Source organism: Rana temporaria, chromosome 5, assembly GCF_905171775.1.
Source record: "Rana temporaria chromosome 5, aRanTem1.1, whole genome shotgun sequence".
Classification (NCBI taxonomy): domain Eukaryota; kingdom Metazoa; phylum Chordata; class Amphibia; order Anura; family Ranidae; genus Rana; species Rana temporaria.
The window spans coordinates 3151092-3172837 of NC_053493.1; the positions used below are offsets into that span (position 1 = coordinate 3151092).

Genomic DNA, 21746 nt, shown 5'->3' on the forward strand with positions numbered 1-21746 from the left:
CAGGGTGCAGTCCCATTGTATACCTCCTAGGGTGCAGTCTCATTGTATACCTCCTAGGGAGCAGTCCCATTGTATACCTCCTAAGGTGCAGTCCCATTGTATACCTCCTAGGGGGCAGTCCCATTGTATACCTCCTAGGGGGCAGTCCCATTGTATACCTCCTAGGGGGCAGTCCCATTGTATACCTCCTAGGGTGCAGTCTCATTGTATACCTCCTAGGGTGCAGTCCCATTGTATGTCTCCATAGGGTGCAGTCCCATTGTATACCTCCTAGGGCGCAGTCCCATTGTATACCTCCTAGGGTGCAGTCCCATCGTATACCTCCTAGGGTGCAGTCCCATTGTATACCTCCTAGGGCGCAGTCCCATTGTATACCTCCTAGGGTGCAGTCCCATCGTATACCTCCTAGGGTGCAGTCCCATTGTATACCTCCTAGGGTGCAGTCCCATTGTATACCTCCTAGGGTGCAGTCCCATTGTATACCTCCTAGGGTGCAGTCCCATTGTATACCTCCTAGGGCGCAGTCCCATTGTATACCTCCTAGGGTGCAGTCCCATTGTATACCTCCTAGGGTGCAGTCCCATTGTATACCTCCTAGGGCGCAGTCCCATTGTATACCTCCTAGGGTGCAGTCCCATTGTATACCTCCTAGGGTGCAGTCCCATTGTATACCTCCTAGGGTGCAGTCCCATTGTATACCTCCTAGGGTGCAGTCCCATTGTATACCTCCTAGGGTGCAGTCCCATTGTATACCTCCTAGGGTGCAGTCCCATTGTATACCTCCTAGGGTGCAGTCCCATTGTATACCTCCTAGGGTGCAGTCCCATTGTATACCTCCTAGGGCGCAGTCCCATTGTATACCTCCTAGGGTGCAGTCCCATTGTATGTCTCCTAGGCTGCAGTCCCATTGTATGTCTCCTAGGGTGCAGTCCCATTGTAAACCTCCTAGGGGGCAGTCCCATTGTATACCTCCTAGGGGGCAGTCCCATTGTATGCCTCCTAGGGTGCAGTCCCAATGTATACCTCCTAGGGTGCAGCCCCATTGTATGCCTCATAGGGGCGCACTCACATTGTATACCTCCTAGGGCGCAGTCCCATCGTATACCTCCTAGGGGGCAGTCCCATCGTATACCTCCTAGGGCGCAGTCCCATTGTATGTCTCCATAGGGGCAGTCCCATTGTATACCTCCTAGGGTGCAGTCCCATTGTATACCTCCTAGGGGGCAGTCCCGTTGTATACCTCCTAGACTGCAGTCCCGTTGTATACCTCCTAGGGTGCAGTCCCATTGTATGCCTCCTAGGGTGCAGTCCCATTGTATACCTCCTAGGGGGCAGTCCCATTGTATACCTCCTAGGGTACAGTCCCATTGTATGCCTCCTAGGGTGCAGTCCCATTGTATACCTCCTAGGGGGCAGTCCCATTGTATACCTCCTAGGGTACAGTCCCATTGTATGCCTCCTAGGGTGCAGTCCCATTGTATACCTCCAAGGGTACAGTCCCATTGTATGTCTCCTAGGGTGCAGTCCCATTGTATACCTCCTAGGGGGCAGTCCCATTGTATACCTCCTAGGGGGCAGTCCCATCGTATACCTTCTAGGCTGCAGTCCCATTGTATGTCTCCATAGGGTGCAGTCCCATTGTATACCTCCTAGGGGGCGGTCCCATTGTATACCTCCTAGGGTGCAGTCCCATTGTATACCTCCTAGGGTGCAGTCCCATTGTATACCTCCTAGGCTGCAGTCCCATTGTATACCTCCTAGGGCGCAGTCCCATTGTATACCTCCTAGGGTGCAGTCCCATTGTATACCTCCTAGGGGGCAGTCCCATTGTATACCTCCTAGGGCGCAGTCCCATTGTATACCTCCTAGGGTGCAGCCCCATTGTATGCCTCCTAGGGTGCAGTCCCCTTGTATACCTCCTAGGGTGCAGCCCCATTGTATGCCTCCTAGGGTGCAGTCCCATTGTATACCTCCTAGGGTGCAGTCCCATTGTATACCTCCTAGGCTGCAGTCCCATTGTATACCTCCTAGGGCGCAGTCCCATTGTATACCTCCTAGGGTGCAGCCCCATTGTATACCTCCTAGGGTGCAGTCCCATTGTATACCTCCTAGGGTGCAGTCCCATTGTATACCTCCTAGGGGGCGGTCCCATTGTTATAGATTAATATTGTGACCTCTGTACCTTGTTATGGAACCAATGTGGAATGTTATGTTTTATGCTAATAATAATGTGTATGGTCGGTTGTTGATGGGAGATATCTACTGTTAAGGGAGGGGTCTATTGTTGCTTGTTGCTGGTTGGGGGGTCTATTGTTGCTGGGATGGATCTGTTGATGGTAGGGGATACTTTGCTGTGGGGTGATCTATTGTTGCTGGGGAGGTCTATTGCTTCTGGTTTGGGGGAGGGATCTATTGTTGGTGGAGGTCAAGTGCTAGTCGTAGAGATCTACTGTGGGGAGGTAGATGTCTATTGATGCTGGCTACTGAAAGATCTATTGTTGCTGGTTGGGGTTCTGAATGGGGTCTTTTAGACACGTGCACTACCAACATTATTTTTTTTGTTTTGTTTTTTCGTTTATCAGATCGTTTGTTAATCGGCATTTGTAACTTCAGATAAATTTGTATTCGTTACGTTCACTAAAAGACAAATTTGAAAGGAAATTCCAATATCTATAATATAACTATTATTATAATTTCATTATTATTATTAATATTTATCATGAATAAATAATATTAATAATATATAATAATAGGTAATAATTGAATTATAAAACTCGTAGGTTGAATCGTTCTTTTGGGTTTTTTCTGATTTTCTTTTTTTCTGAAAAAAAATAATTTGCGTACGCGTTTGTCAAAAGAGTCTTTCATTCGTTCGAATGCTTCCAAATGAATGAATATGCCGAATTTAGTCCGAAAACGAATTCGCAACACATGTTGCACATGTCTAGGGTCTATTGTTGCCTGGGGGACATATACGTAGGTCCTGGGAGGTATCTATTGTCGCTGGAGAGTTCTATTGTTGCTGAGGAAATCTATTGTTACTGGGGATGGATTTATTGTTGCTGGAGGGGGTCTACTGTTGCTGTAGGGGGCCTATTGTTGCTGGAAGGGGGTCTATTGTTGCTGGGGATGGGTCTATTGTTGCTGGAGTGGGGTCTACTGTTGCTGTAGGGGGCCTATTGTTGCTGGAAAGGGGTCTATTGTTGCTGGAGGGGTCTGTTTTTGCTGGTTCACTAACAGACAAATTTGAAAGGAAATTCCAATATCTATAATATAACTATTATTATAATTTTATTATTATTATTATTATTATTATTTATCATGAATAAATAATAATAATATATAATAATAGGTAATAATTGAATTATAAGACTTGTAGGTTGAATCGTTCTTTTGGGTTTTTGTTCTCATCTCACTGTTGCTGGAGGGGGCGTATTGTTGCTGGGCATGGGTCTATTGTTGCTGGAGGGGGTCTATTGTTGCTGGGGATGGATCTATTGTTGCTGGAGGGGGTCTATTGTTGCTGGGGATGGATCTATTGTTGCTGGAGGGGGTCTATTGTTGCTGGAGGGGGTCTATTGTTGCTGGGGATGGATCTATTGTTGCTGGAGGGGGTCTATTGTTGCTGGGGATGGATCTATTGTTGCTGGAGGGGGTCTATTGTTGCTGGGGATGGATCAATTGTTGCTGGAGGGGGTCTACTGTTGCTGGGGATGGATCTATTGTTGCTGGAGGGGGGTCTGTTGTTGCTGGGGATGGGTCTATTATTGTTGCTGGAGGGGTCTGTTTTTGCTGGGTGCAGGGGGATGTAGTTTTACTGCCTTTTCATTAGAAAATTCCCATACAAACAAATTAGCACTAAGAAATGATACTTGGTTCTGTATTCTTTAAAAGGGGGCGGTACCGGGGGTGGGGTTGTTTGTTTATTTAATTTTGGCCATGTTGGGTCACTCGAAAATTTAAAAAAATGTAATTAAAAAAATTACTTTGAGAGTTGACAATATGGTTAAAAAAAAAAGTTTTAAAAAATGTAAAACAAAATAAAGTTTTGAGGCACTATCACGGGTATGGTCGAGTTTTTTTTGTTTTGTTTTTTTATTTTATTTTTTGCTTACCTCCTGATGTTTATTAGGTTTGCGTATTTTTATTTGCATTTTTCTTGTATTTTTTTCTGTTATTTTTTTGTTGTTGTTGCTTGTTTTTGGTATATTTGATATTTTTGTATATATTTTGAGGTTTTTGTATTTTTATTTCCCATTTTTTTGTATATATTTTGTTTTTTGTTTGTTTTTGGTATATTTGGATACTATCAAAATATACCAAAAACAAGCAAAAAACGAAATATATACAAAAAAATGGGAAATAAAAATACAAAAACCTAATAATCATCAGGAGGTGAGCAAAAAAATAAATAAATAAACAAAAAAAAATAAACACTTCCATACCCGGGATCAGGGCCTCAAAACTTTATTTTAGCAGACATTTGTAAATTTGAATATTTGATCTGGTGACGGCATGAATTCTGTTCTCATTGGGGGAGATCTTACGTATTTTCTTTTTGTTTGCATTCACAGAGAAGAAAGTCGCGGTATGCAGAACTAGATTTTGAGGTAAGTTCCTATTTATTTATTTTTTTCTATTTTTTTATTTTTCACAAAACCATGAAAGTATTCTTTATACTTGTATAAAATATTCCCCAAAATTGTGCAGTGTTACACTTAGCCCCCATTTCCACTTGGCGATTGGTTAGCCTTATAAGAGAAGACTGTCCCCTGCCAGCATGCTGCAGAGAAGGCTTTTCCTCACTGTGGGGAAGCAGTGGTCTCTCTGCAGAGGTTTGCCATGCCCCTTACTGAGTCAAACCTAGAGCTCTCCAATCACCAAACCTGGTGCTTCCTGCTGATTAGGGGTGCAACGGATCAAAAAAACTCACGGTTCGGATCGTTCCTCGGATCAAGAGTCACGGATCGGATCATTTTTCGGATCAGCAAAAAAAAAAAAAAATTCTCCCCCACTGTAATATCTACATCTCCTCTCCCCCACTGTAATATCTACATCTCCTCTCCCCCACTGTAATATCTACATCTCCTCTCCCCCACTGGAATATCTACATCTCCTCTCCCCCACTGTAATATCTACATCTCCTCTCCCCCACTGTAATATCTACATCTCCTCTCCCCCACTGTAATATCTACATCTCCTCTCCCCCACTGTAATATCCACATCTCCTCTCCCCCACTGTAATATCCACATCTCCTCTCCCCCACTGTAATATCTACATCTCCTCTCCCCCACTGTAATATCCACATCTCCTCTCCCCCACTGTAATATCCACATCTCCTCTCCCCCACTGGAATATCTACATCTCCTCTCCCCCACTGGAATATCTACATCTCCTCTCCCCCACTGGAATATCTACATCTCCTCTCCCCCACTGTAATATCCACATCTCCTCTCCCCCACTGGAATATCTACATCTCCTCTCCCCCACTGTAATATCTACATCTCCTCTCCCCCACTGGAATATCTACATCTCCTCTCCCCCACTGGAATATCTACATCTCCTCTCCCCCACTGTAATATCCACATCTCCTCTCCCCCACTGGAATATCTACATCTCCTCTCCCCCACTGTAATATCCACATCTCCTCTCCCCCACTGGAATATCTACATCTCCCCCACTGCAGTGGCGTCACTAGGGTTGGTGTCACCCGGTGCAGAAAAAAAATGTGTCACCCCCCCCCCCACCAACTATAGTCCCCCCTCAGTAAAGAACCCCCTCGGTGCAGACACCCCCCCCCCCCAGGTAGTAACAGGCAGACAGACACCCCCCCCAGGTAGTAACAGGCAGGCAGACACCCCCCCAGGTAGTAACAGGCAGGCAGACACCCCCCAGGTAGTAACAGGCAGACAGACACCCCCCCAGGTAGTAACAGGCAGGCAGACACCCCCCCCAGGTAGTAACAGGCAGGCAGACCCCCCCCCCCCAGGTAGTAACAGGCAGGCAGACCCCCCCCAGGTAGTAACAGGCAGACAGACACCCCCCCAGGTAGTAACAGGCAGGCAGACCACCCCCCCCCCAGGTAGTAACAGGCAGGCAGACCCCCCCCCCCCCCAGGTAGTAACAGGCAGGCAGACCCCCCCCAGGTAGTAACAGGCAGACAGACACCCCCCCAGGTAGTAACAGGCAGGCAGACACCCCCCCAGGTAGTAACAGGCAGGCAGACACCCCCCCAGGTAGTAACAGGCAGGCAGACACCCCCCCAGGTAGTAACAGGCAGGCAGACACCCCCCCAGGTAGTAACAGGCAGACAGACCCCCCCAGGTAGTATGACTCCCAGTGGTGTGTCCCACGAGTGCGGGCTCCTCCTCCTCTGTGGGTGTAAACAGAGAGGAGGGCCGCCGCCGGGTGTACCAAGATGGCCGCAGCTCCGGAGCTAGGCCGAAGCCGCGGCCTTTCCTAATGTTATGGCCGCGGCTTCGGCCTAGCTCGGGAGCCGCGGCCATAACATACGAAAGGCCGCGGGTCACAGAGTGTGCCGATCCGAATGGGGTGACCCGTTCGGATCACGGATCAACTGTGATCCGTTGCACCACTACTGCTGATTGGAGAGTTCTAGCTCTGACTTAGCAGGGGGTGTGACGGAGCTCTGCAGAGAGACCGCTGCTTCCACACAGAGAACATGCCACAATTCACTGCCCCTCCCCCTTTTTATTAGCAATCAGGTGATCTGGCAATACCTGCTTGTGGTGCAGGAGAGTGGTTCCCAGCCACACCCACCACAGACTCTTCCATACAAAAAGCTTGATATAAAGGATAATGTCTCAATGTTTGTCACAGCCGCCAATCAGACATGAGTCTGCCTTGGAGGGTTGGATGTGGTTGGCTAAACAGGAAGAAGAGGAGGAGAGTGCAGGATTCTGGAAATATTTATAGCCAGGGCTCCTGTACAGGGCCCCAGTTTAACTGAGGGCCTGGACCACTTTGAGGTACAGGCACTTCCCTCCCCACAGCCTAGCTGGCATCTCCCTCTCTCACCAGCTATCAGCTGCTGCAGGGGGAGCCACAGGGGATCAGTTTTAAGCATTGGGTGGCCCCTGCCCTCTCTCCTGTCCAGTATCCCCTTACCCCGAAACTCCAATCCCCCTATGTTCCCCTTCAGCACTGTTGGGCCTCTCCTCCTCTCCCTTCCACCAGCTGTCAGCTGCTGCAGGGGGAGCCACAGGGGATCGGTTTCAAGGATTGCATGGAACCTGCCCCCTCTCTTGTCCAGGATCCCCTTCCCCCGCAGCTCCAATCCCCCTGTATTCCCCTTCCTCTGCAGCACTTCCGGCTTCTCCTCTTCTCCCTCCCACCGGCTGTAAGCTGCTGCAGGTGGAGCCACGGGGGATGGGTTTAAGGTATTGTGGAGCCCCTGCCCCTCTCCTGTTCAGATCCCATTCCCCTGCAGCCCCAATCCCCCTGTGTTCCTCTTCCCTGCAGCACTGTTGGGCCTCTCCTCTTCTCTCTCCCACCGGCTGTAAGCTGCTGCAGGGTGGTCACGGGGGATCAGTTTCAGGGACTGGGTGGTCCCTGCCCCCTCTCCTGTTCAGGATCCCCTTCCCCCACAGCTCCAATCCCCTTGCGTTCCTCTTCCTCTGCAGCACTGTTGCGCCTCTCCTCCTCTCCCGCCGGCTGTAAGCTGCTGTAGGGGGAGCCACAGGGATTGGTTTCAGGGGATTTGTGGCCCTTGCCCTCTCTCCTGTCCAGGATCCCCTTCCTCCACAGCTCCAATCCCCCCTGTGTTCCCCTTCCTCTGCAGCACTGTTGGGCCTCTCCTCCTCTTCCAACGGCTGTAAGCTGCTGCAAGGGGAGCCACAGGGGATCTGTTTCAGGGATTTTGTGGCCCTTGCCCTCTCTCCTTTCCAGGATCCCCTTCCCCTACAGCTCCAATCCCCCTGCAGCACTGTTGGGCCTCTGCTCCTCTTCCACCGGCTGTAAGCTGCTGCAAGGGGAGCCACAGGGGATCTGTTTCAGGGATTTTGTGGCCCTTGCCCCCTCTCCTGTCCAGGATCCTTTTCCCCCGCAGCTCCAATCCCCCCTGTGTTCCTCTTCCCCTGCAGCACTGTTGGACCTCTCCTCCTCTCCCTCCTACTGGCTGTCAGCTACTGTGGATACAAAGGGGGATGGGTTTTAGGATTTAAAGGGAAGGGGGGCAGTAAACCGGTACCGGCCCTTACCTTTCCTGAATGAACACAGTGAGTGAGTGGTACTGATCGCTCCTGTGTTCATTCATAACTGAAGCATAGTGAACTGTGTTTGTGAATAAACAGGGAGTCTCTGTGCAGACCGCTTCCTGTTCATTCACCTGCAGTGCAGCTGTAGCTGCAGAGACAGGGATTGGGAATCTGTGTCTTCAATCTCTTTCTCTGGCTGCGTTAATGGGTGTCTTTTTTTTTCCATGCAGCTGGAGCCGTGTTCAGAGCCCCTACACCCACCCAGGCTGAGGGGGCCCTATCAGGAAGGCTGTACAGGGGCCCCAAGATTTTTAATGGCAGCCCTATTTATAGCCAGGGCCGGGGCATGGGGTGGGCAGAAGGGAAAGCCGCCCTGGGCGCAGCTTGTATTTTAGGGATGGGGGCGCCGTAAGAGGGGTGGACAGAAGGGACGGCCGCCCTGGGCGCAGCGTGTATTATAGGGATGGGGGTGCCGCAAGTTCCTTCTACTCTAAGGGTGACAGGAGTAGTGACAGCGGCATCACTACTTCTGTCAGCCAAGCACTGGAAGCAGCAATGAGAGGAGGAGAGAGCCTGGAGGAGGTGCAGGCTGTGCTCTCTCTCCCCTTTCCTCCTCATATACTCTCACATAATGAAGGGGGCACGATTTGCCATCTTTGAACCCTGGGCACTGGATGATTGACTGTTTATAGCATATCTGTTGTGTGTAGCATGGAGTCTTTGTTTTTTTATTTAATGGCAAAAAAAAACTAAAAATCGTTATTTTCCGCAGAAAATTATGCACACCAGGAAACGTCACCAGGACATGTTCCAGGACTTAAATCGGAAACTGCAGCATGCGGAGAAGGAGTCTCCACCAGCGGAGAGCAAGGTGGGCGACCACGAAAAGAGAGCCTTCCTTACCCCCCATTCCCACCCGTAATCTGACATGTTGCAGAGTAGGGGTTAGTCCCTCTGCCTTGCAGCACCGGGGTCCTTGGTACAAATCCCGGATAGGACATTATCTACTTGCGTAGGTTTCCTCCGACCCGCCAAAGACATGTTGGTTGGATAATTTGCTCCTCTCTGAACTTACCCCAGTACATGTGATAAGGACCTTCCATTGTAAGCCCCGAGGGCAGAGACTGATGTGAATGTACATAGGTAGATTCAGGTACGTTGGCGTAACTTTGCGGCGGCGTAGCTTAAGGAATTTAAGCTACGCCGCCGTAAGTTAGCGAGGCAAGTACATGATTCACAAAGTACTTGCCTGCTAAGTTACGTCGGCGTAGCCTGAATCGGCGGGCGTAAGGGCGCCTAATTCAAATGTGTTTGAGGGGGGGCGTGTTTTATGTTAATGGCGCTTGACCTCACGTTTTTTACGTTTTTTTTTTGACTGCGCATGCGCCGGGCGCCTACATTTCCCAGTGTGCATTGCGGTTAAGTCCGCCGCACGGGCCTATTGATTTCGACGTGGACGTAAACAACGTAAATCCCGATTCACTGACGACTTACGCAAACGACGTAAAAAATTCGAATTTCGACGCGGGAACGGCGGCCATACTTGACATTACTATTCCAATAGGGCCTAGCTCTAACTTTACGCGGCCTATCTCTTACGTAAACGGCGTAAAAGTACTGCGTCGGCCGGGCGTACGTTCGTGAATCGGCGTATCTCCTCATTCACATATTCTACGCCGACCGCAATGGAAGCGCCACCTAGCGGCCATCCAAAATATTGCAATCTAAGATAGGACGGCGCAAGCCGTCCTATCTTAGATATGTTTAAGCGTATCTCTGTTTGAGCATACGCTTAAACATAAGTCGGCGTAGATTCTGAGTTAGGTCGGTTTATCTACTGATAAGTCGGCCTAACTCTTACTGAATCTACCTAACAGTATATAGTATGTAAAGGGCGGTGTAAATTCTCGGGGGCCGTATAATTGCCGGTAGACATGTGCAATTAGTTTCGTTTCAAATTCGTTTTTTAACTAACTTCGTCAAAATGTGTTCATTCGGAAACATTCGAATTAATGGAAACCCGCTTAACAAATTTATAGCTGGATTCAGGTAGATGAGCCTAACGTTAGGCAGACGTAGTGTATCGCATATACGCTACGCCGCCGTAAGTTAGAGAGGCAAGTGCTGTATTCACAAAGCACTTGCGTCCTAAGTTACGGCGGCGTAGAGTAAATGTGCCGGCCTAAGCGCGCCTAATTCAAATTGTGAAGAGGTGGGCGTGTTTTATGCTAATGAATCGTGACCCGACGTGATTGACGTTTTTTTTACGAACGGCGCATGCGCCGTCCGTGGACATATGCCAGTGCGCATGCTCCAAATTACGCCGCAAAGACTTATTGGTTTCGACGTGAACATAAATTACGCCCAGCCACATTCCCGGATGAGTTACGCAAACGACGTAAAAATTTTAAAATTCGACGTGGGACCGACGTCCATACTTAACATTGGCTGCGCCATCTTTTTGGTGGTTTATCTTTACGCCTGAAAACGGCTTACTTAAACGGCGTATCTTTACTGCGATGGCCGGGCGTACGTTCGTGAATAGGCGTATCTCGCTGATTTACATATTCTAGGCGTAAATCAGTGTACACGCCCCTAGCGGCCAGCGTAAATATGCAGTTAAGATACGACGGCGTAGGAGACTTACGCCGGTCGTATCTTAGCAACATTTAAGCGTATCTCAGTTTGAGAATACGCTTAAATTTACGACGGCGCAGATTCAGAGTTACGACGGCGTATCTACTGATACGCCGGCGTAACTCTCTCTGAATCAAGCTATTAGACAAGAGATATTCTTTAACAAAGAATATTCGTAAATTGTAATTTTTTCAAAAATTTGAAAATTCGGAAATGGAAAATTCTAATTTTGAAAACTCGTAAATTCGAAAATCCAAAAACCCAAAAATTCGAAAATCTGAAATAACTAAATATTCAATTCTTGGTATTGGAATTTACTTTCAAATTCGGCTGTTAGTTTAAAAAAAATCAGAAATGAGAAATAAGAAATTTGAAAATTTGTAAATTCGAAATTCGTAAATCCAAAAACCCCAAAATTTCAAAAATCAGAAATAATAACTAACTATTCAATTCTTGGTATTGGAATTTCCTTTCAAATTTGGCTGTTAGTTAATGTAACAAATTCATTGAAAGTTATGAATTATCCGAAATAACGAATGCCATATCTAAACTGATGAAACGTAACGAATTGATAATAATAAATAACAATAAAAATGTTTTATTATTATTATTTAATATTAATGCGTTCCATTTGTTTAGATGCTGCATTCGTTATTTCAGATTATATATAACTTCGGATAAATTTGTATTCGTTACGTTCACTAACAGCCAAATTTTAAAACAAATTCCAATACCTATAATTTAATAGTTAGTAATAGTTAAGTTGTTATTAGTTAGCTATTATTTCAGATTTTCGGGATTCCGAGTTTTCAGATTTTCGTTTTTTTTTTTTTTTCATTTTCAGATTGTCATTCTTATTTTCGGATTTTCGAGTTTCCAAACTTTTCGGATTTTCAAATTTAGAATTTTACTTCCCTTCCCTTCTAGATCTTCGGATTTTCGCGTTTCAAATTTAATATTTAGTTATTATTAGTTGTTGTTTTTCAGAATTTTCCGATTTTCATTCTTTAGAATTTTCGGATTTCAAATTTTTTTAATTTTCAAATTTTCAAATTTCCGAATTTTTGGATTTTTGAATTTCCAAATTTCCAGATCTTTGGATTTTTAAATTTACTAGTTAGTTAGTTATTATTAGTTAGTTATTATTTAGAATTTTCAGATTTACGTTCGTTAAAATTTTCCAATTTTTTTTTCTTATTTTCGGATTTTCAAATTTACGAACTTTCGAAATTACGAATTTAGGAATTTATGTATTTTAAAATGTACGAATTGGGATCATAACGAATGACCCGAAAAACCAGTTCACCAAACTGTTACCACAAGGTTGGAAGAGCACAATTGTCTTCAAATTTTCTATAACATTTTGGAGGGTGTATGTAGGACCTTTTGCCTATTTGTGGGGTCAGATACTGAAGTTGGATGAGAAGACCCGGCTCACAATTGGCGTTCCAATTAATCCCAAAGGTTTTCAGTGGGGTTGAGGCCAGGGCACTCAAGTTCCTCCACATCAAACTGGTCACACCTTGTCTTTATAGAGGAAGACATCTCATTTCCAAAACCATGGTCATTTTTATGGAGTTCCCCAATGGACATTAATATTGAGTTATCTTCCTCTGTGGCTGTAATATCCTCCACCCTTCTGGTGAGGCTTTCCACAAGATTTTTGCGGAATTGGTGTGCATTTTATGAGGTCAGGTACTGATGATGGATGAGAAAATCAGACTCACCATTGGCATTCCAATTCATCCCAAATGTGTTCAGTAGGGTTGAGGTCAGGGCTCTCTATGGGACACTTGAGTTCCTCCATCCATTACACCTATATGGGCTTGTTGGACATCCCATTCCAAAACCATGGCCCTTAATGTGGAGTTGCCCCCCTTTCATGGTTATAGCATCCTCCATTCTTCTGGGAAGACTTTCCACAAGATTTTGGTGGGAATTTGTGCCCATTTGGTGAGGTCACCTGAGAATATCTGGTTTGGCTTTCAATTCATTCCAAAGGTGTTCAGTAGGGTTGAGGTCAGGGCTCTCTGAAGGACATTAGAGTTCCTCCACATAAAACTGGTCAAATCAAGTCTTTATGGAGCTGGCTCGCAATTCCAATTCATCCCAAAGGTGTTCAGTAGGGTTGAGGTCAGGGCTCTGTGCAGGACACTCGAGTTCCTCCATGCCAAACTGGTCAAACAATGTCTTTATGGAGCTGACTCACAATTCCAATTCATCCCAAAGGTGTTCAGTAGGGTTGAGGTCAGGGCTCTCTGAAGGACATTAGAGTTCCTCCACATCAAACTGGTTAAATCAGGGGTCTCCAAACTGTGGTCCGAGGGCCAGATGTGGCCCTTTGCTAGGCTTTATCCGGCCCTCGGGGCTTTATTCCTCCCACTGATATGAGGCACTATTCTTACCACTGACTCCAACAAGGGGGCACTTTTTCTTCCACTGACACCAATGATGAGATATAATTACTCCTACTAATAGGGACACTACTCCTTATCCTACTGATCGCAAACTATGAGACCATATTTATTCTCACCAATGCTGGGCCCGGGGCATTTTATACCCCGCTGGCCACAATCCGGCCCTCCTAAAATCCGAAGAACAATAAACTGGCCCTTTGTTTGAAAAGTTTGGAGACCCCTGGGTTAAATCATGTCTTTATGGAGCTGGCTCACAATTTCAATTCATCCCAAATGTGTTCAGTAGGGTTGAGGTCAGGGCTCTGTGCAGGACACTCGAGTTCCTCCACGCCAAACTGGTCAAACAATGTCTTTTTGGAGCTGGCTCACAATTCCGATTCATCCCAAAGGTGATCAGTAGGGTTGAGATCAGGGCTTTGTACAGGACACTCAAGTTCCTCCATTACCAAACTGGTTAAACCGGTCAAACCATGTCTTTATGGAGCTGGCTTTGTACAGCAGGGTCATGATAGAAGACTAAAGGGCCTTCCCTAAAGGATGGAGGAGCACAATTGTCTGCTGTAATGAAACGTCCCACAATCTGCTTGAGTGCTTTCATCATATGCCGCTTCCTCCCAGTCTGAATATAGATATCAGATATTCCAACCGCTATCAACAACAAACAAGACGATACTCGTTTGTTTGCTGAACATGAACTATTTATTAGAAGAAGAATACAAATACAATGTCTGGAAAAATATGAAGTCAATAAATTGTTCATCGTTTTTGACCATATAAGTATGTGTAATGTTATGGTGTCCTCAAATGTCTGGCCATATTATCTATCTATCTATCTATCTATCTATCTATCTCTAATTTGGAAATTTCTATCGTCCTTCTACAGATGGAGAAACAGCAGACACCCAGCAAGAGGTCTTGGGAAGGAATGAGGAAGATTCAGTCTCCGCCATCTTGGGTTAAAAAGGACATGGAGCCAGTGTCACCTTCTCCCTTAGAACTAAAGACTGTGGAGTGGGAAAAAACTGGGGCGACGATACCTCTGGTGGGGCAAGACATAATCGATCTTCAGACTGAGGTCTGAAGCTTAAGAAAAAGACTTCTTTTTATTTTTAAAGAATATGGTTCCATATAAAAACGGAGAGATGTTTGGTTTCTTTTGAAACCTCGTTAAAGTACTTTTTTGCATTGTTCTCAGAAGGGATATTCCGTTTAGGCTCTTAGAGGTAGACACAACGTGCTCTTTCTCCCGGGGTGTGGCAAAACGACAAAAAGAAAAGAAAAAAAAGATGACGTATTGGCTGATCGGCCAGATGATGAGGCGAAGTGGACGGAGATCAACTTTGGAAAAGAGTCGTTGGCCTTCAAGCGGAGGTGACACTGAGGAATCCACGATGGTTGGCTGGCAATTATTTCAAAAAAACAAAAATCTTCTTCGACAAAAAATAAATAAAAAAAAGACGTTCAATAGCTTCCGATAGCAATTAACAAGCATATAGTACTTTGGTGTATTATATAAAAAGATCTCGGGGGGCCAGCTATTATAGAATCAGACCTAAATCTTCAGTGATGTAATACCTTGCTTGAGTATCTCCATAACGTATGTTTTGGTTTCAACCACAAAAAAAAAAACCCTGCTAGAGCTGGCCCTGAAAACTGGGTCCTGGTTATCCTTGACTAGTCTGAGTAGATAGAACCAAATAAAAAAAATAAATAAAAAATAATTAATAATAATTGAACCCAGCAGAGTGAGGCTTTATACCTAGATCAAGTGAAGATTCGATGTTGAATGGAAGTCTTTGACTGTTATAAAGAGAACCGCATAAGAATTCCTTTTGGTTGACCAATCTTCACCCCTCTGCTAGGTCAAGCAGATGACATTTTTTTTTTGTTACGATAAGATTGTTCTAAGCAAAAACGTTAATATATATAGTTTTGTAACAATGGCTTGTGGGACTTGACGGACTGCATTAAAAAAAATAAAAAAAAAATAAAAAATTAAGCTATGGAGACCCAATAAAGTGTTCCCAAACTTTAGAGCACTTGTTTCTTTGCTCTTCTCCTTTTCGAGAAAACATTTCCATTTGACCAAGAAACTCCGAAAGGACGAGGTTTTCGCCTGGTTGGCGGTTGGTTGAGGAGTCTACAGCAACTTGACCGCTTCTTCAATAAATGTCCGCGGAAAAAAAAAAAAAACGCAAGAGGTGGAATCCGAGTATCCCAACAACTTCTGTTGCGTCAATGGAAAATTAAAAAGATGCATAATTTAACCTTTAAAGCAAGTTTGCTTGATATGCAAGCATTTTTTTATTTTTATTTTGGCTCCAGTGTTATTTTTATTTTTGGAAAAAAAAAAAATAATAATGACATTTATCTTGTCATGACCTGTATATTAAATAAATCTATTAATGTTTAAATGATTTAAAAAAAAAAAAAATCCAAAATAGTAAATAAAGGAGTTAAAAAAAAAAAAAAAAGATTACTTAAAACTGTGATGTAATTGTCAGATTTTAGATTATATATATGAAGAGAAAGCACAAGGCATCAGGTGCCGTGTTGTATTATATTGTAATTATTATAATTACACATAATGAATTTTACCATATAAATATCTTTTTACTGTGTTTTAATTTTTTTTAACACTCAAATTGTCCCGATCATCAAATCCCACCCCCCCAAAAAAACATTAGCAATGTTATGTAATAACTATGTGTTTGTTTAATAACTGTTATTTTTATTTTTTTACTTTTTGTTTTGTTTTTTTCCTTTGCCCAATTACCCCGTTTACTTTTTTTTTTTTTTTTTGTTTTTTGTTTTTTTCCGATCTGTGTTTGTCAGTTTTTTTGTACAGTTTTCTGAGCACAAATGAATGTGTTTTATTTCTAATAAAAAGCATATAAAGAACATTGTGCTTTTTCCTGCTCTATAAATTAAATATGGGTAAAAAAAAACAAATTAAATATGGGTAAAAAAAAAAAAAAAAAAAAAGCTTTTTCCTGCTCAATAAAGTAAACATGGGTAAAAAAAAACAAAAAAAGCTTTTTCCTGCTCAATAAATTAAATATGGGTAAAAAAAACAAAAACTGCCTTCTCTGTTAAATATATAGAAAGAAGATTTGGGACATTTTAAAGGTGCAAAAACACACAAATAGATTTATAAAAAATATATATATTTATTTTTATATATATATATATATATATATATATATATATATATATATATATATATATATATATATATATAAAAGTTAAAATTTACAGAATAACATCCATCTGAAGCATAAGCATACTAATTCAGTTGACAAAATTCTTGACACGTTTAACTACTTTTAGTCGCTTCTTCAGGAGATTTACATTTGTCGAGCGATAGCTACTGAAAGACAGAAAAATATAATAAACAAACATAATACACAAATGATACTTGAAAAAAAAAAAGAATCAAAACACAATATACAAAATAAATTCAATTACCTGCTGGCTCTCATTCTAAGTCGGTTCTTGTGAATCTAGCCATTGTGGGATTGAATTTATTTTGTATATTGTGTTTTGATCCTTTTGTTTTTGCGAGTTTCATTTGCGCATTATGGGGTAGATCCACAGTCAGCGGCGCATTATTCTAAGATAATCTAAGATACACTACGCCGCCGTAACTTATGTTTTTTTTCAAATCCACAAAGAATCCGCGCCATAAGTTACGGCGGCGTAGTGTATCTTTGGCGGCGTAGTGGCACGGCATTCAAATCTCTGTGATGGGGGCGTGTTTTATGTAAATACGTCGTGACCCGACGTAAACAACGTTTTTTTTAACTGCGCATGCGCCGTCCGTGGGGGTATCCCAGTGCGCATGCTCGAAATTAACCCGGAACAAGCCAATGCTTCCGACAGTGACGTCATTCTACGCAAATCCCTATTCGCGAACGACTTACGCAAACTACGTAAAAATTTCAAATTTCTACGCGGGAACGACGGTCATACTTAACATTGAGTACGCCTCAAAACAGTAGCTTTAAATATACGCCGGAAAAAGCCGAACGCAAACGACGTAAAAAAATGTGCCGGACGTACGTTCATGGATCGCCGTAACTAACTAATTTGCATACTCGACGCGGAATTCGACGGAAACGCCACCTAGTGGCCGCCGAAAAATTGCATCTTAGATCCGACGGCGTACTAAGACGTACGCCTGTCGGATCGAACCGAGATGCTGTCGTATCTTGTTTTGAAGATGCAAAACAAAGATTCGACGCGGGAAATTTTAAATTACGCCGGCGTATCAATAGATACGCTGGCGTAATTCTTTTGTGGATCTGCCCCTATGTTTGTTTATTATATTTTTCTATCCTTCAGTAGCTAGCGCTCGACAAATGTAAATCTCCTGAAGAAGCTACTAAAAGTAGTGAAACATGTCGAGAATTTTGTCTACTGGCACACTCCGAAATGGTATTCTTATGTTTTAGATGGATGTTATTCTGTCAATTTTAACTTTTATAAAATAATTTTTTTTGATAATTTGTTTATTTTCGCACCTTTAAAGTCCCAAATCTCCTTTCTATATCTTTACCAATAAAAGGGATGTGGTGCCAATGACTTACAGATGACAAGTTATTAATTTTTCTCCTTTCTTTTAAATATGCTTACAAAAAACAAAACAAACGAAAAGAACCATGCTTTTTCCTGCTCTATAAATTAAATATAAACCCCAACCCCCCCAAAAAAAACATGTATTTTACGATAATCCACATTTGTTGACTATAAAGTGTATGTAAAGCCTTCTTTTTTTCTTGTTTTGGATAGAGTAGTAGAGACTGGTTAAGACCCCTGTAACGGTCAGGGGTTAACACCGTTTACGATATTCCATTCCACCAACCCAAGACAGCTTATCCGACACTCCACAATCCAGCAGACAGGACCCATTGGATTTCCCCCAGAAACGAGACACACAGCTCTGTTCTCTGGTTCCAAAACGAATGAATACTTTAATGGTAAACTCAGCTGGTTATATACAGTTAGGAACCAAATCTGGACAATGACTCACTCCACCCACAACATCACACAATGGGAGCTTAACGAGTCCCCCTCAATCCACATCTTAGACAGACTTTCTGACACCGACTCTAAATGAATCAATTACTATAGCTGACATGGCAGACATCATGGGCCAGATCCACATAGAATTGGATAGGCGCAGCGTATCAGAGATACGCTACGCCGCCGTATCTTACCTGGCTTTAAGTCGAATCCAGGAAGATTTCGCGCCGTAAGTTATTTCTGGCGGCGGAATTCAAATCGGCGATTAGGGGGCGTGATTCATTTAAATGAAGCGCGTCCCCGCGCCGATTGAACTGCGCATGCTCAGTTTCGAAATTTCCCGCCGTGATTTGCGCAAAATGACGTCGCAACAACTTCGACGTGAGTTACGTCCATCCCTATTCACGGACGACGTACGCAAAACAAAACAAAAGATTAAAATTTTGACGCGGGAACGACGGCCATACTTAACATGGCAAGTCTATCTATACGCCGCAAAATAGCAGCTTTAACTATACGCCGGAAAAAGCCGACTACAGACGACATAAGAGAATGCGACGGCCGTGCGTACGTTCGTGGATCGTCGGAAAAAGCTCATTTGCATACCTAACGCGGAAAACGACGCGAACTCCACCCAGTGGCCGCTGAAGTATTGCATCTACGATCCGAAGGCGTACGAAGCCTGTCCGATCGAACCCAGATGCCGTCGTATCTTGGTTTGAGGATTCAAACTAAAGATACAACGCGGGAAATTTGAAAGTACGCCGGCGTATCAGTAGATACGCCGGCGTACTTCGTCTGTGGATCTGCCCCATGACTTTTAGAGTTTGTTAACTCACAACACATATTAGCATCAATAGAACTTTCACACAATACAGGGTTAGTTAGCATAGCACCATGAAATATCTTAGGAGCCAGACTTAATTAACACAATAGACAATAGAATGCAAACACAGCAAGCTTTTATCACTACAGCCAGGTAGACTTAATTAGCACCTCAACAGTCTATGTGTCCCCACATGAATGAGTCACTCTGCTATTGACCTGTTGGGGTCAGAATTAACCACCTGTAATATTTCAAGATATGCTGCAATACATTGTGAATTATCCTTACTGTCCCATCTCATGTAATCCAAGATATCATTTCTCAGTCATCCTATGCCCCTATTGGACATAGGATGACCCTAGACATAAGACTTGTAACGGTCACCACCGTTTACGACCTTCCATCCCATCCAAGACAGCTTATCGACACTCCACAATCAGGCAAACGAACACGACCGATAATAATTCCCCCAGAAACGAGACACACAGCTCTTGTTTGAGGTTCAAAACAGGGAATGAATCTTTATTATCTGCACATGGTAACACATTCCTCTTCAAAATACATCCCTCCCACCCTTGGGAAACAGGGTGGGTTAAATTGTCCAATGACAATGGCGATACAGGTCAGGTGTGTTCAAACTTCTCCTTCAGTAAACAGTCTTAGCAGGGGGGGGATTGCTGGAGTGATTCCCCCCCTTTCCTCACAGCAAGACACTTTAACATCCCATAATAGGTATCCAGACTGCCTACCAAGTTCCAATCCACATAGCAGACTTAATTACCACAATAGACAATGGAATGCAATCACACCCACCCCTTTCATCACAGCAAGCTTACTAGTATACATCAGCCAACACACAATATATATACAATATCTGACCGCATTAAATGTGACTAGCACAGACCATAGTGGGGTTCTCATTCACCCTGTGCCCCTAAAGTCACTCCTGTTACATGGCTCCCCCCTTGTGGAACACTCCGGCAGACTCGGCTTGATCCTTTTCGGGTCAACTTGGGGATGTCCGGAACTAGGAGGCCGGGATAATGTCTGTTTGCCGGGATAACCCCTCAGCATTGCCATTTGGCTTACCAGGTCGGTAGCTGATGGTGAAGGTGAATAATGGAGTTCAGCTCTGGAACAGTCACTTGCTTTGCTCTCTCAATGGCTCCCAAAACCTGTTGCTGATGCTCTTAGGAGAGATAAGGCACCACCTGGATGCAAATCCCATTTAATCTTTTGACAATTTCAGCCTGTTTGTGCATTTCAATGTTCAAGCCACGGGACATCTCATAATACATTGTAGCCCTGTTGTGATTTTCAGCCATTTAAAAAGATATATATATATATATATATATATATATATATATATATATATATATATATTGCAGCAGGTGGAGCCAGAGAGCACAGATTTGGAGGCTGCAGTACAGAACAGACATAGAGATACATTTTTACAGCAAGGGGCTGGATAACTGCATTTTCCCAGGAGGCTTTGAGACAGGAAGTTCCAGGAGAGAGGGGAGTCAGGAGGAAGCAGTGAGGAGAGGGAGTCTGGAACAAGGACCCAGGCAAGACAGATCTGCATCAGAGGGTGATTTAAGACGGCCTGTGTCAGAGCTGTGTGTTTGCCACTGAGACACAGGCTCTATGCAATAGTTCTTGGAGAGACTGATGTTCGTCTACTGTGTCAGAGAGAGACTGTGTTTTGAGCGATAGAACTGAGGCCTGGTCGCAGGGCCGATCCAGCCACCGGAGTAATCCAGCCTGCCCAACTGAGTGAGGACAGCTGATGGAGGTTATTGCCAGATTCCCCAGACAGCCCCTAGACGATCTGAGTTGTCCTGCCGAAGGCTTTAAAAGACTGCATCCATTTCACAACCGTCGGTCTGAGGAGAGAGGGACATTCGCTTCCGCAGACAATCATCCTCCTTTCCCAAAGAGACACTAGAAGTGGTAAGCGGCCTTTGGCCATTGCAACAAGTGTACTTCCTACACCAGGGCCCCAACGTTGGCTAGCCTAGGACAGTACTACTGGCCAGTAGTTTAGGGTGGGGTAGATACCGCTAAGTATATATATATATATTACTGTTCATTGCATTCAATCTAAACGTATTATCTCATCCTGTTATTAGTTGTATTATATTAGAGTGGGGAGACGTTAAGGGCTTTTGCTCTATCCCACAGTTATTAAATCTGTTATAAAGCTTCACAAGGTGTGCTGGTGTGCTGTGGATTCATTGTTTGTGGTGGGTCACAGAGGTGAGACAGAAGACCCGATAATTCAGCGGCTCCTTCGGGGGTGAGCGCTACAACATGAAGTAGTGTCGTTGCATCTCTGATTTCTCACGGGCCAACTTGTCACATTCCCATTTTAGACTGTGATATTGTGCCGGATCTACAGTACATGTCGGGGAAGGTAGTCTTACCCGGGTCTCAGCAGCAAGCGAGTTGGTTCCAGCAACGCGGGTCTGGGCACAGGTAGTCACTGTGTGGGCTTCAGCGGGGCACATCGGGGCGTACGCAGAAACAAGGGGGGCCAAATCATTCCCCAGTAGTACATCTGCTGGCAAATCCTTCATCACCCCCACATTCACATGTCCCGAACCAACCCCCCAATCCAGGTG

General features: G+C 44.3%; 1 protein-coding gene across 2 annotated transcripts in view; it reads left to right on the forward strand.

Annotated features, from left to right (window-relative positions):
* ADGRB1 (adhesion G protein-coupled receptor B1) overlaps nt 1-15449 on the forward strand; it is a 735432-nt gene extending 719983 nt beyond the window's left edge. For both annotated transcript variants that reach the window (XM_040352071.1, XM_040352072.1), the window contains 3 exons: nt 4575-4610; nt 8990-9088; nt 14155-15449. In XM_040352071.1, the coding sequence (XP_040208005.1) occupies nt 4575-4610; nt 8990-9088; nt 14155-14352 (333 nt within the window). In that variant the 3' untranslated portion in view covers nt 14353-15449. The remainder of the gene's footprint in view (nt 1-4574; nt 4611-8989; nt 9089-14154) is intronic.
* The last annotated feature ends 6297 nt before the right edge of the window (nt 15450-21746 follow it).